We start from the raw sequence: 15,382 nt of genomic DNA on the forward strand, positions 1-15,382 counted from the left end.
AGGCGGAACTACACGAAGGACACACGCGGGACGTTAACCAACCCGCCGAGATCCTCTTAATTTCTTGGGAAAAATGCCGACGGTTCAATTGCCCGATTCTCGGCGTTAATCCGGTAATGAAAGGGGCGGGTTTTTTGACGTCAATATCATCTCGGCATCTCTAGGTCGTATTTGCGTATCAGATAACCTGGAGCGGTGGCAAGCGACAGCTGAAAAAATTATATATATTTTCCTTCTTTCACACTTCCACCAACCGGACGGGAGGATCCGGGTTGAGTTTCGTACGGGCGTATGGCACAGCTCACCACAAAAAAAAAAACGCACCCGGACACTCTCGACTTTCACTCGACGGTGACCGTTGACACTCATTAGTCCGTGTCCGTGTTTCTCTTCGACTTCAAGCGTGGAGCGCGCGCAAAAATGGAAACTGACGTGGGAAAATGTAATGTGGAACTGCGAATATTACTAGGGTTCGCTGCACTTAATCTACCATCAGTCAGTCAGTCAGTCAGTCAGCCAGAAGGTTGGTGAGCGCCACGCAAACACTTTTCCACGACGTGGCGCATCCAATGCATCCAAATGGTGCTCCACATAAGCTCTTCCAATGACATTAATATTCCTGTCAGAGAAGAGAGCAGCCTCGGTGGTGCGTATGGCCACTCGGCGAATGACTCAAAGGGCGATGGATGGCCAACTGTCAAGCAGCATCCATCAGTCGTGGGAAGGGGGGGCAGACAACGCGAGGTAGATCCGTCTGTCACCTCTTGCAGAAGGCTGTCTACGCTCGGCGGTGGCGGTTGACGGTGGAAATTGATCTTTTCACCCGGATCTTTTCAGGAGGTCAAAACCTTGATCGAGGTCATCATCCACTACACGATACAGACTCAAAGTCAAAGTCAGCTGACAGCGAAGCGAACGGAAATGCTTCTATTCCCCCAAACGCAATCGCAATGAGTTCGAAATTGCGAATCCAGCGAATGAAACTTGTAGTCCACCTGGCAGAAACACCCTCACTCCACCGAGATGGACACACTCACTGGTGGTGATCATTAATCAAGATCCCAGAGCACGATCATCGTTTACCAAACACGTGTTAATGATCGTAGCTCGTAGGGTTGCTCGCTCTACGCTTCATCTTCACCGCGACGAATGGAGTCGAGCGCGAAAAGGACCAAACGGTTCCAGATGGTGCTCTGCTGTTGGAATTAGTCTTCTCTGGCCCCCCTCACACGAAGATTCATAACACCCCCGGAGGATGACAGATTTATTAAAATTGAAGAGAATGAAGAGGTACAATCACCGTCGGATCAGCGAGCATCGTTTGTTTTTCCGCTGCCACAACGAACGCCACGAGATCGCTTTGTGGCGCTTTTTGAAATGCCGCCAGTTGATCGTTTCCTTGTGCCGGGATCATTTGTAAATGTTGGAATGAATGCTTCCTGTAAAGAGTGTGCACGAGTTGATCGTCAAATAACAAAGGCAAAACTTCTCTGCACGATCAAAACTGACGCCCGGGGGGGGCTCTCTTTGTGTTAATGACGTTGCGCGAAGGTGTGGAGCAAAAGAATCAAAGAAAAGGACAAAACTCTGGACCTGAGCGGACCTGGTTCCACTTCCTGATGGATATATGTGGTATGCCCTTACGGGCTTGGTACGAAACAAGGTTGCATGTCATGTTTTACAATTAGCGAGCCGATGTCAGTCGTCCTCCGTGGTGACATGACCACGGAGGAGACAAGCGAACAGGAAGGAATTCCCCACAAAACAAACCGTGTAGGTAAGGCCAAACGAACCAACGGAAGCGTTTGCAGCTGGATTCATTCGCGCGAACATGTCAACATCGTTACGAGCTGACAAACGCTCAGTGGGAATCATGGGAAAGGCCCCCAGTAATTACGAGAAATGAGCAACAAGAGTTCGGAGAATTCTGTTTAAAATTGTCTTAAAAAAAAAAACGAAAAGATTCCGTGCGCTGTTTATCACCGGTGACAAGGAAATCGATCTTCCGTTCCCTCTCTCCCCCTCCCGCGCTCTCTCTCTCTCTCTCTGTCAATCACGGTTCACCGATTTGCACCGACACTTTATCGCGGTTTGTGGCATCAAACGATCATCATTCCGTGGTGGTGCGAAAAAAAAAGAGGGCGAAAAATAAGCCCCAAAAGAAAGGAAAGAAAATTAAAGACGAAATGGACCCAGACTCAGGGAATTCAAACTGTGAACGATTTATCACAGATATCGGCACCATCCATGCCGCACACGCCGTACTTTCCCGATTCTCGCCCTCCTTTGCAACTGTTTTCTTCTTTTGCTACTCCTTTTTTTGCACGAGGCCAAATTTGTTTATAAACATCCCACATTCAGGCCGACCGACGATTACTCATGTACCGTTCGTGGACTGGTGTGGAGGGGCATTCTGCAACCAGAGTTCCAGCGCATCGCTGAAGGTAACTTGTCAAGGTTAGGAGGAAGAGCAAGCCAGGGCATCAGCATGGTGAATGTAGGAGGATGAAGGACGGAAACCTCATTTTCCTTTTCCCACGTTGCTCTCTTTGCTCATCAGATGCTTCCATTTTGCTTCAGCTAATTTATGAAGAAAGAGTTCGTTGGATGACCTGGGGGACCATTGGAGACTGTAAGAGAAGTTTTCTCTATCCGTGACCATCTAATTGAGAGGTTTCAAACTCATATTCGGCATGCGTGCCGCAGAACAAAGTAACAACCAGTCCACGGGCCATTTCGCAACATAATTTGGAGGTGCATGGCTTTATTCCATTTGATTTTTTCCCACCAAAGCCCATCCAGTGCCGATGTTCGTGGCCAGAGAGGTAATGGCAATTCCAAGACTGGTTGCAGCGCCGGAAAAACGAAATGGTTTAGTTCCGTTGTCTAAAATCCGACGATGGAGGCGCCAGGTAACCGGTAAAAAGTCGGTGTTTTTAATAGAAATTTAATTTAAACCGTTAAATAACTCAGCGATCTCAAACTCCGTTAGGTGGTGAATGTAGAAATGATGAAAACATGTTTCTTTATTCAAAACCGCAGGTTTGAGACCCCTCTTGATCCACGTAGTCTAGAGAGTGAAGCTTACTTTGCTCACAGAGGAATGGAAAGTTTCTCAAAGAGACCTACTAGATCATGAGTTACTAGACGCAAGCTGTGGATCGATCCAGGTACATCACAGCCAAGGTGTACTAGGATGCAAAACTCTCCAAGCATAGCGAGAGCTCCAACAAACGCAGAGAGTAAGAGAGCGCGAGCGTGAATGGTTTCTCATGCGTTTACTAAGAACCATTCACAAGAGATCGCGATCGACTAGAGGAGTTCCACCCAAGTTGCGAAGAGAACTCGTGGTTTCGCTTATTTAAATGAACCAACCACGCACTCGGGAGCGCTCAGTGCGATGGTTGGGGTCTTCCCAGTCACACGCGAACAAGAAAGTGATCGTCGTACAGTATCCTGCCCCAGTCCCAGTGGAAACGGGAATTCGAAAAGGAACGAACGAGTAGTCAGTCGGTGCGCGCACCTCGTTGGCGGAACATCGGACCGTGTGCTATGTGTGTATTCTGTGATACAGTGAAATGATTCAAATGCCATACTGCTACATTACGTGAGCGCGCAACGCTGCAAAGTGTGATAAACGAGAAACCAACAACAGCAACCACCGAAAGTGAATCATTCGTACGGTATTCGAAGGGGAAAGGAATGTTCCGGACCTGCCGGTGCCGATCTGAAAAACTTGGCCATCACGCTCGGTTCGTTAATTGTGAGAAGCGCGAACTGCGAATCGAATGTGAAGTCTCGCAACGAAATTGAGGCAACGTTTCGTGTGATGGTACATGTCACGGTTTCGAATTGAGGTGGTTTGAGGAACGTTCTGTTGCTCCGAGTCGCCGAACCGGGGGGCGGGCCCGGACCTGTCGTGCTGTCAAAAATCAGTTAAAAGTCTCACTCACTTGTCCGCCTCTCGCACTGCTTTCCCCAAATAAAGGGGGAAGGATCACGAAAAAAAACGCTCGAAAAAAACATAAAAAAGGCGAGAAAACGGGGTTTACGCCAGTGCCCCAAGACCAAACGGTGGCAATTGAAGAAGAATTCTGTGATATTTTTAGTTCGCTACCTTTTTTTTCAAGGGGATTGTCGGTTGTGATTAAGTAACGCGCCACCACCACCACCGCCACCAAAAGGTAGAGCACCGCGCGCACCTTGGTTCTCATATCGGTGAATTCTGAAGGAACCAAACAAAATGGTGTTCTGGAATACGGAAAGAAATAGCGAACACAACCGGTGATAATAGCATGTGAATCAGCCGGAACTCCCGGAACCTGTGCTTCTTCTTCACGCCATTCTGCTCCAAAGCAGAAACGATCGCACGGATTAGGAAATTTGGAATTCCCTACCGTACGCACCAAACCGAACTCAACAACAACCACGTGCTAGATGCAGCAACGGCAGTCCCCCACTGCTGTCTGAGCACGGCCAGCCTGTGTGCATTGTGGTGGGTCTGAAAATAAACATTCACGGAATTCACGCGTGCACTACTGTGCGTGCTGCTTCTGCTGCTGTTGCTGCTGCTGCTGCTGCTAGTGGTTGCCTCATCTCCACGCATCTCAACCAGCCAGCCAGCCAGCCAGCCAGCAACGAGTCATCCAGCATCGAGTGCGTCGTGTGTGCCAAGCGGGTGAAGAATGTGATCCAGAGTGCCAAAGCGAAAAGAACGAATACAGACAGCGCGGATAGTGAGCGGAGCGAGTGCTGCTCGTGAAATTCTCCCGTTTTTTTTTTCACGAAACAGTGATACCAAATCGATCGCATCATCATGTCATTCTGTCGCATTACCGGCAAGTGCCGGTCACTGCCGAAACCAAACTACTTCCCGATGCTGCCACCGATCTCACCGGCCGCCGCCAAACGCTTCTGCCGTGTCACAGGGAAATCGTACGGACTGCCCTCCCATCACTTCATCCCGGTCACGCTGGTTCAGCGCGGTGGTGCGCCAGGGCGTGACCGGTGCAAGATCACGAACGTCGCCGCCGAACTCGAACCACACCACTACCAACCGGGCGTGTACGGTTGCCGGAAGCACGCCGTGATTTGTGCCTTCCGGTACGTACTCCCGCTGCTGGACGAAGCGGACGAAGCACAGCGCAACCTCACCACGGTCCTCCAACAGAAACGCAAACCAATCGAACAAAGTCTCTACGTGTACCGTGTGGACGAACGAAGCTTCGGGCTCGTCTTCCCCGCACAGCTCGAAGCGGCCGTCCGTGACGGTGACGTGCGCGATGTGATGTTGGCCAAAGAGTCGGACAAACTGTTGATCAAACTGCGCAAAGGAAACAGCGTCAGTGTGGCACTCCAAAGTGTCGAACAATCGAGCACGATGATGGAAGAACTGTACGAAGGTGAGGGACCCCGGGAGGATGTGATTAAACGGCGCGAAAAGGAAGAAGCAAAACGCCCCAAACCAAAACCCCGCTCAACGCTCTCCAGTATCGCCAACATTTTCGAGCAGAAAGAGAAAATCCAAGACGAACAGCTTGAGGAGGAACAACGGTTCATCGAAGAGCACCGGGAGAAAGCGATCCGCTTGGCAACGGAACGCCGTGAACGGCAGCTGGCCGAAAAGCTACGCGCCCTCCAGCTCGACGAACATCTGCTCGATCAGGAAGCCGATCTCGGTGATCTGGTGAAACCACTGATCGAATCCTGGGACTGGAGTACGCTCGAACGGGAAGCGGCCGCCGGTGGTGGGTTGCCCAACAAACTGGATGCCCTTCCGGAACCCCTCACCGTTACACCGATCATCGTTGAGCCGTTCCGCCCAGTCCAGCTGGATGCGCGACTACTCGAACGGTGTTCCGGACTCGAAGCCGCCTCGTACGTTGGTTCCATCGTCCCGGCCAAGGTTGAGGTGGCGGCCGCACGCACCAAAGCCCTTGCTGCCATCACCCCGGAAGCGCTCAGTGCACTGACGCAGCTCGAGGAGCGTCTCGGTCTCGGTGGTGCCAGTGCCGGTGAATCGTTGCTTCCTCATCTCGATGATCTCGCCTCCGTCGTCGCCCATCTCCATCAAGCGCAACCAACGGAAGTGAATGGGGTGCCCGGTGTGCGGTTAATCGTTAACCATCAGTCTGTGTTTGTGCCGGGACAGATGGTGGTGGTCGGTGGGAAGCCAACGTTCGTTCCGGGCCAATCGATGCCACGACGCACCGCCTCCGATGGTGGCGAACAGTTGGAGTTTGTACCGGGTGTTACAATCACGGGGCACGACGGAACAGTTCAGTTCATTCCGGGTGAGATAACACCGATACGACAGGCGAGTGGCCAACCTGCTCAGCCAACTTTCGTCGCTGGGCGATCCGTTGAAGGGGGACGCTTCGTTTGTGGCCAGGTGTTGCAGGTTGGTGATGAACCGCGTTTCGTACAAGGACAAACGATCGTAACACCCGAAGGTGTCACCAAATTCATTGCGGGCGTCGTCGATGAGCGGACCGGAGTCTTCGTTCCGGGTCAACCGATCGAAACGGCGGAAGGTTTGCGGTTCATGCCAGGGCAAACGATCACGGTGCACGGAAAGGAGCGCTTCATCCCGGGCCAGAATGTGACCAACGCGAACGGTGAGCTTGTGTTTGTGCCGGGACAAACGGTGACGGATGGTGGTGGTGAGGCTGGACCACGGTTCGTACCGGGCAAAACGATCGTGACGGCCGAAGGGGCCAAGTTTGTGCCGGGCCAGTACGTCGGAACACAGTTTGTGCCCGGTATAGCGGATGGTGCTCGCTTTGTACCGGGTGTTAACATCGAAACGAAGGAAGGTTCCAAGTTTATCGAGGGACAGATCGTTCACTCGCGCCACGGAGACGTTTTCATGCCCGGCACGACGACCGTTGGACCGGATGGACAAGTGTGCTTCGAAATTGCGTCCACGATCGATGCGGTGCGGTTCGGTGAAGCGACCCCCGTCGGTCTGGTGGTGGACAGTGAGCAGCTAACGCTCGGTGAGCCGTCCCTGTGCGTGTTTGGCCACCTGGTGCAGAACGAGGCGGGCGTCGAGTTCTACCCCGAGCGCATCAGCAAGGAACACCTGCCCTCGGGCAAGATCGTGCCCGGTAAACTGGTGAAACAGCTGCTGGACTCCAAGTTCATCCCGGGCATCAAAACGGAAGACGATGGCTTTATACCGGGCCAGGTGGTGTTGACGGATCGGGGCGAACAGTTCGTACCGGGCCAGGTGATTGAAACATCCGAGGGCATGAAGTTCGTTCCGGGCCAGATCATCGAAACGAAGAGCGGACCAAAGTTTGTGCCCGGCCAAACGATGGAAACACCCGATGGGCCCCGGTTTGTACCGGGACAGATTATCAACACGAAAGCGGGACCAACGTTCATCCCGGGCCAGGTGATCAGTACGGATGATGATGGGGAGAAGTTCGTCCCGGGGCAGATCGTTGATACGGACGATGGGCCACGGTTTGTGCCGGGCCGGGTGGTGGAGACGGAGAACAAGGTCACGTTCATACCGGGCCGTATCGTCGAGACGGCCGATGGGCCCCGTTTCGTCGCTCCGGATCTCAAGGACAACGAGGATGGCGATGAGGAGTTCCTTGTGCAAAGTTTCACCGTGACGCCGGAAGAGTTGAAGCTGCTGAAACCAAGCCAACCGGCGTACGGTGGGGCGATTTCCGGTGAGAGCTCCCTCGTGGTCAGCCTGGACAGTACGATCCTACAGAGTTTGGCCCAATCCGGGATGCCAATCGGGCGCCAAGTGGAAGCATCGGCCGTCGATTACGTTCTCGAGAGTACCAAGGAGCGGAAGGCGTTGCAGCAGTTCCTCGTCGATAGTCAGCTACCCGGAGCGAAGCTGGACGTGCTGGAAGGTATCTTCGATGGTCTCAAATCCGTCTGCCGAAAGGTGGACCTGGAATCGCTTCAATACAACGCGGCCAGCGAAGCGGCAAAGGAACACGGTGAACGGGTCTGCAATGGATCGATCGGTGTGGTGGAATCGCTCGCCACAAACCTGGCCACCATCCTGACCGAGGCAGCCACACTGCCCGAAGGACAGGGCAAGAGCATGTACGAGATCATAGCTGAGGCGATCAAAGCCTCAACCGGCGGTGCATACTCGCTGGACGAACTGCAGCACGTCATCGAAACACCCGAAGCCATCGACTATCTCTTCGGCGTCGTAAACCGAACGATCGTGAAGAACAACATCGACCAGAAGCTGCGCACACTGACGGCCCTGATCGGTGGCGAAGAAGGCACTGGAACTGGAACGGAACTGTCCGGTGAACGATCCTGTCCAATCGATCAAACCGGAGCGATCGAAGAGTTCTGCCAGCTGCTCGACAACGGCGGAATGTCCGAAGCGTTCGTGAATCTGCTGAAAAAGGACGAACACCTGTTTAAATCGATCGTCACCAGCCTGAAAAGCTCGGGCGTGGTCGAGGACAGTGTCAACATCTCGGAAATCCTACAAACGGCCCTCGTAGATAGCATCCAGGAGCGTGCCCAGGCGGCACTGGTCGAACTGATCGAAGATCCACGATCCCAGGACGCCCTTCGCACGCTACTGAAAAAATCCGAAGGCCTAGCCCATGCCCTCGGCCACGCGAAAGAAGCCGAAACGTTCCAGTACCTGCTGACGCACCCAACGGCGTTGCGTGATCTTCACAAAGACGACGAACTGTTCACCATCATCAACCGGGTGTTGATCATGGAGCAGCTGGCCGAAGATGACGACGAGTATCGGGAGCTGATGGAGAGCCTGGAGCGAACGCCATCGCACGCCACCAAGAGCGATAAGCTACGGGAACTGATCCGCCAGAGTGGGGCGCTCTCGTACGCCCCAGCCCGCAAGATTGCCATCGAAACGTCCAAGGATGTACCGCTGTCACTGTTCTACACCAACAATCAGCTCGCCATCGAAGAGTTCTTCCTGAAGAGTGGCCAAGGTCAGCGCCGGTCCGCACCCAAGGCGTTCCTCATTATTAAGCGCGGTTTTCAGGCGGTGATACCGCGTGAGTCAAGCCACGAGGTGCTGGCTGGCAAGATCGCCTACACGGTGCTGGATGAGGACGGTATCCGGTACTTCCAGCCGATGAACGTCCTGTCGGCGCTGCGCATTACGCCCAAGTTCCTGAACCGCTTCTCGATGTACACCTGCGAGTTTCAGGAGGAACCGGACTGTGATACCTTCAGTAGCCACAGCAGCAGCCATGATGGGTTGGATAGCGGTGATTCGATGCTTGATGAGACGGCCTACTTCTATCGACCGGTGTCACGGCGTAGCTCACTGCGATATCCTGTCAACGGTGCCGGGAATGGATGGAACGGAGCGACGGGCAACGGTGGCCGGAAGTTGGAACGACACGAATCGTTTAGTCCACGGATGGTGCGTCGAAAGATGCCCCCGCTGAACGGTTACCATGCGGTGGCGGTTCCGGTTGGTGGGAGCATCACGGATGGCGTTCACTTACCACCACAGCATCACCGTCCGGTATCGCTGCCACAGTTGCAGCAGCACCAGCAACACTATGCGTCGCCCCGGACGACGATGGCTGGCAAAGTGCTTCCTCATCCCAAGCTACACTCGCATGCGCAGGCAGACAATGTTAAGGTAGGTTCAAACCAGCGATCCTCACGATACGATATGCACTATCACACACTCTAGGTAGCACGGAGCCGGGCCACTACATCGCCCTGGCCGGTGTGTTACTAATAATAGTCGGATTGCGAGCGAGAAAGTAGCAGCAGAGTAGCCCCATTGCGCGCTGAAGGGCATGGGACAGTTTGCTTTTGCGTGAATGAGAAGACTCACGGTAGTGGTGCGAAGCACACTCACCGCTCACTTTGTTTTTGGCAATTAATCTTGTGGCTTTGTGGCTACGTGGATGACTCGGCACGTTGCGGTGCAGTCTGTAAACATGATGCTTCCATGATCGACTATCTAGATAGTCGTAGCGTCCCGGCGCATGTTTTATGGACTCACTCATAACAGAGGAATGTCCTCTTGCTCGCCCGGTTCCATGATGGATTGTTGCCACGCAAACAGATCCATCATTTGATCTTTCATTTGATTGTTTCATCGTTCAGAGAAACTTTGGCTTTGGCGAAGGGCGGACATTTCTAGAAGCAATGTGAACGCTATCACCGGCGATATCGCTCGCTATTCATAGTGTGGAGGTCCGGCGGAGAGCCCGTGTCGTGATAATGCGGCAACAAAGCGGGTGCGAGATGATGTGATAGGCCGCGCAAGAAGGAAAAGTGCGATGTAAATGGGCGAAGCGAGGTCTATTTTTAAGACGCCGGCCCTCTCTCTCTCTCTCTCTCTCTCTCTTTCTGTCTCCTCAACACTCCTCGCAAACAGCGCTCTAGCGATCGTTTTGCGTGCGCGTAGATCACCATGGTGCTCTTCGTCTTACGACTGCGAGTAATGGATCATGTGCGAGCGCGCTGTTGCTGTCTTCGTGCTGCTAATGCCAACCTGGTCCACTCCCGGGCACTCCTCGAGCTTCCTGCCTTCACCTTTAACGTCTACGGTAATCGGCCACCATTGCAACGCTCGCCTCACCAGAGATCATCTATTAATAGAGAGAGAGAGAGACAGAGGGAGAGAGAGAGAGCGGTACTGGGACGTAAGGTGTAGGGATTCAGACTTTTATCCCTTCTTTTCAATCCAAGCGATCGAGTTCTGGTCTGCTGAAAACGCTCCCCCTATCCGGAGGCTTGGCTCTCTCCGTTGTGCTGCTCTAATAGATTCCTGCCTTCCGCTGCTACTGCTGCTACTACCGCCGATCATCGACCGATCATCAATTCCGATCCGGTTTTTGATGGAAAACCTTTCATCCCACATCCATCCGACGGCCACACTTTCTACACTGGCTGGTTGGCTGACAGCATCTGCCTTTCGTTTTTCCAATCCGTTCCGACACCAGCACTCAGCAACCATTTCATCTCTCTTCGTTCGTTCCCTCTCTCATTCTTTCTTTCTTAATATTCTATTCCCTTTCTCCTCTCTTTCCCAACAGACTCTACCGATGGCAATGAGGATAGCGATCAAGGCCTCGCTCGCTGGTCGTGACCCACCGGAGGGGGCCTGCTATCGGTCCAGCAGCAGGGACTCGATCCACCGAACGTCGTCCCGGGCGAACGTGCCCGATTGGAGCTGGAAGTGATGCATCACGGTTCCAAACACGCCGACACATCCACCACGAACACCACTTTCCCCGTTATCGCGTTTCGCGTGCGTTTCGTTTGTAAGGTTTTCTCGTTAGCAGTAGTCTCTCTTAGGATTTAAGAACGATCCCCGGGCGTGGCCTGGGATCTTTTTCAAAGTGATCGCCCCCCCCCCCCCCAAAAAAAAAACCGCTCCAGCACCGAACTGACGACGATGAAGCTCGATGATGTACGCACACACGAATGCGTGTGGCTTTGGGAATATTTGGATAAATAAAAGAAGAATGAAAATGGTTTTTAGATAATTGAGCAAAGTTCCTTTCAACGCATAAGCTAGCATAAGGTAGCCACTGTTCGAATTCGAATTAACTACGAGATGTATCACCTGACAACGCCATACGACGAATTAATGGGAACGAGCTTGGCCTCAAATGCAGATGCTGCCACTGATGCACCGCTAAGCGAGCAGCAAGAGCACCTCAGCATGTCTTTTATATCCCTCGCCCTAGCCATTAGTCATCGGGGAGTGACGTTTTAAGCTGTGAGCGGGCCCTCATAAATCATTTTTGTGCCGTTTCGTGATCGTAGACTGCAGCTCTCGCAAGGGTGGAAGGTAGGAGAGCTCTCGAGCTCTCTGTTGCGTGCCCTAACCGAGAATAAGCCGTGAATCGAAAGCATCTAATGGAGCATGGCGAGGTTTGAAGGAAGGAAGAGCACACTGGAACAGCCATAACTCTTCCTTGGCTGTCCGATTTGTTCTTGAAGGTCCAAGACTCACGGGCCGGGTGGACATTTGGAGGAGCATTCGTTGCCTTTTTCCTAAATGGCACACTGCGTAGCGCTCTAGTGCGAGTACTCGTGTGCTTGTCATGTGACCGCACCGAGGGCAGCTTAACTGACTCACGTCGCCAGTCACTTGAAGCGTTAAACTTTTGCGCTTGACCCACATTTTGTATCCGCAGTTCGTGGTGTTATGCAACTCCGTTTGGCCAAAAGCAAACAACAACAAGAGCTCCCCTACACCCCGTTGCCGGAGAGCGATCCTTCGAGAAGCGATGACGTGTTGAAGATCCGCGTATTGAGCGCGTGTTCGACCACCCGACCATCGGTCTGCGTCATCCAGTGAATCCGTTTCTTCCGATGGAGCTACCGACGCGAACTTCGATCGTAAAACGGTGACTCCCGATCTGGTTTAGCTGTTTGAAACACAAGCAACGGCACTGGATCGCGCTGTACTCTACCAATCCAGTCTGCAAAAGCCACTGCGCGATCGATGTAGTCTCGTGTGCGGTCCTTTCTCACTCATTCCCTCTTCCCTCGTCTGCTCCCGTGTGTAAATAGCCTTTTTGTCGTGTCATTAGCTCTCATTAGGCGAGCAGCTTCTCGTTTACTGCGTCCTGCAGGGATCTGGCATCAGCACCAGGTTGGCTCTGGTGACTGTCAGCCAATGGCCCCTTGGTGTCTGTCCCCAGTCGCGATGCCAGGAGATGACATGTTGCATACGTGCGTGCGTGCGTTCCGTTATGCACTCCCGAGCCGGTGCTAACCCTATTAGCGGATTTACGATTACACGACGGCATCGAGGGCGCTTCTCTCTGCGCCTGATGCTCCCGTGTTCAACTCCCGGCCATCCTTCTCCTGCGTGTGAAGTGATCTTTCCCCGTTTTTAACGATCACCCGGCGTATGGTGTCGGTAGGATTGCATAATTCTAAAAATACTCCCGCTCGATCATCTCGTACGCATCGTCGGCCTCGAACGCATCGTGTGTGCGCGAATCGTTCCACTGGGATGGGCTAGTGGTTGCTTCCTGGAAAGAAATGTCGGAGTGTAGAGCGATCTACCCACCCAAAAGAAACGATCTAATGGTCTATAGGTGCGCACTGTTGGTACCTGGTACTGTGCGCTCATTACGGCGGCTCTGGCACTGAGTGAGTGAGGAGCTGGAACCACCAGCAGCCAATGAACCCAGGGCAACTGTTGGAGGCGTCTATATTTATTCACTTCTTTATGACACCTTCACTCCGGTTTGGATCGTCTCTTTTTGCACCGCTCTGAGGTTCTCTCTATTTCGTTCTCTCTCTCTTTCTTTGGTTGAACTACAAACGAGCCAATCATATCGGGGTTGGTTCCGTGGCGGGTGTTACAAGTGAACCGCCCGGACCGCCCCGCCCTACCTTCATAATTGCACCCCGCTGACGGACATACTATGCGATTCTCCACGCAACACGTCACGCCATTAGGAGCTCCATTTTTCGGCGATCCTCGGACTCCTTTCGCTGGGGAGCGTGCCGCAAAGCAACAAACAAATCGAGCCGCGTCGCGTCGCGAGTGCGTGAAAGTGAAAAGCGCAACAAACGAACGAACGAACGAACGAACGCTGTGCGTAGGTTGCTGCGAGCTATTACTTAACGCATCTCCGAGCCGAACCGTGCCAGAGTGCAGATGTATCATTGTGTCAGGTCGCGCTACGTGAGCTGCCTGACGTCAAACACGGATAGGATGCTCTCGGGTGGGGGACAGCGTCATTGTGCGAAAACCGAACTCAATTAACGATGAGCTCCAGATGAGGGCCGCTAGGGACGCATGCGGCTCCTTTGACGTTGCCGTTTGGCGTATGCGTATGATTTACGGTTCCCGGTTGCCCTGGGGGGATTGTAACGGCCAAGAGGTTCGCTTCGCTATGCTATACACGGAGGGAGCATTTTTGGTGAAAATCATTTTCACACCTTCAGCTGCTTTTATGTGATTTTTTTTTATCGGAAACATTTTTTCAGCATTTCAACATTCACCACATAATGGAGTTTGAGATCCATGAGTTGTTTAGGCATTTAAATTTACATTACAAACCCATGAAATTTTACCGGCTACCTGGCGCCTCCATCATCGGGATTCGGCAACGGAGCTACATCACTTCGTGTTCCAAAAAAAGCAAAAGAGTAAAACAAAACTATCTGAAGCTCCAGATCTGCCACATCTTACTGACCTTCCACAGCATTTTCCCGCTCGAGACAGCATGGTGTTTCTTACAAAGAAGCTTGCTTAAACCTCACCCAACATCAACCAACGTTTGCGTCTACGGTTACGACAGCAGGACAAACAACAACAACCCAGGGAGATCGAGAGTTCACCGCTTGGTGACTCAATCGTTGTTTTGAACGTAAGGATTTGCTCAACCTTTTTTTTTGTGATATCCATATGACCGTCCTCTTTCACCTCTTCTTCGATTTGATGACTTTTTCCAATCTCTCAACCGCGGTCTAGCGACACGTGACACACGCCCACGAAAGAAGCGACGACGCTCGTGAAGGGGAAACCGAAACAAGCTAGAGCTACGCGTGAGGGCGAGAAGATAGCCTCAACCCAAAAAAACAAATTTTACAACCAAACCAAACAAACACGAGCGGTGTCGAAGGCGACGGGAAACAGGTCGCCGAAGGAAAAACGAAAAGGAAATTTTGCGGGGGGAAATCCCGTGGAAGTGAGCATTAAACGTGATCCACCCCTGCTCCGCTCAACAAGCGCTTAATCCAAACGATGAAGCTTCATCTTCCGAGATAATCTTCCTTCTGCTCCTCCTCCTTCTTCCTCACCCGCCACCATCTTCTCCATCACTGCTGGCCGGGTTTGATCCGAAAATAAACGTTATTTACATATTCCGCGCGCGTCCATCCGTCCGTCCGACACGATCGCCCCTTTGGCATTTATGTTTGCCGATCGACATATGATCGACACTTCCTCGCGGGATCCATAACACTCGCACTCACCTTGGTGAGTCTGTCCTTGGCAAGTGTGTGCTGCTCTGGAACACCACGGAGCGCACATTTCCATGACATTTCACCCCAAAAGATATTTATGGTGGAGAGGAGTTGAAGTGTTCATCAGCATCAAAATGGGAAATGGTTCCGTTCGGTTCCATTACCACTGGCACTGACAGAGCACACTGGCCGGACCTGAGAGACCTGGTTGGTCAGGTAATTTGATCCACTCCTTCAAGCAAGTGTCCATCGCTCGTTGGAGCTCTCACGGCTGCGTCACTTAATGTCGACGCAATTGTACGGTGGACAGTACGAGGACACCTACACCGGTTAATGAACCCCGTAGCGAGTGCAGTGTCCGCCGCAGCGGCGATGGCATGACGTGATATTACCGAATCGCCTCGAACCCCGCCAACTGTGACAAGTGGGTGTACTGGGGAGCTTA

At 52.7% G+C, this 15,382-nt stretch overlaps 2 protein-coding genes across 6 annotated transcripts in view; both read left to right on the plus strand.

Moving 5' to 3' along the window:
* Positions 1 to 15,382, plus strand: part of LOC126577445 (obscurin) — a 58,075-nt gene that overhangs the window by 8,850 nt on the left and 33,843 nt on the right. The gene's annotated exons all lie outside the window — the stretch shown is intronic.
* On the plus strand, positions 3,408 to 11,458 carry LOC126577447 (uncharacterized). Its single transcript, XM_050239078.1, has 2 exons — positions 3,408 to 9,622; positions 11,034 to 11,458. Exons 1-2 carry the CDS (start codon positions 4,817 to 4,819, stop codon positions 11,178 to 11,180), a joined length of 4,953 nt encoding a protein of 1,650 aa, XP_050095035.1. The 5' UTR covers positions 3,408 to 4,816; the 3' UTR covers positions 11,181 to 11,458.

The sequence above is a fragment of the Anopheles aquasalis genome, chromosome 3 (assembly GCF_943734665.1).
Source record: "Anopheles aquasalis chromosome 3, idAnoAquaMG_Q_19, whole genome shotgun sequence".
In the NCBI taxonomy this organism is placed as follows: Eukaryota; Metazoa; Arthropoda; class Insecta; order Diptera; family Culicidae; genus Anopheles; species Anopheles aquasalis.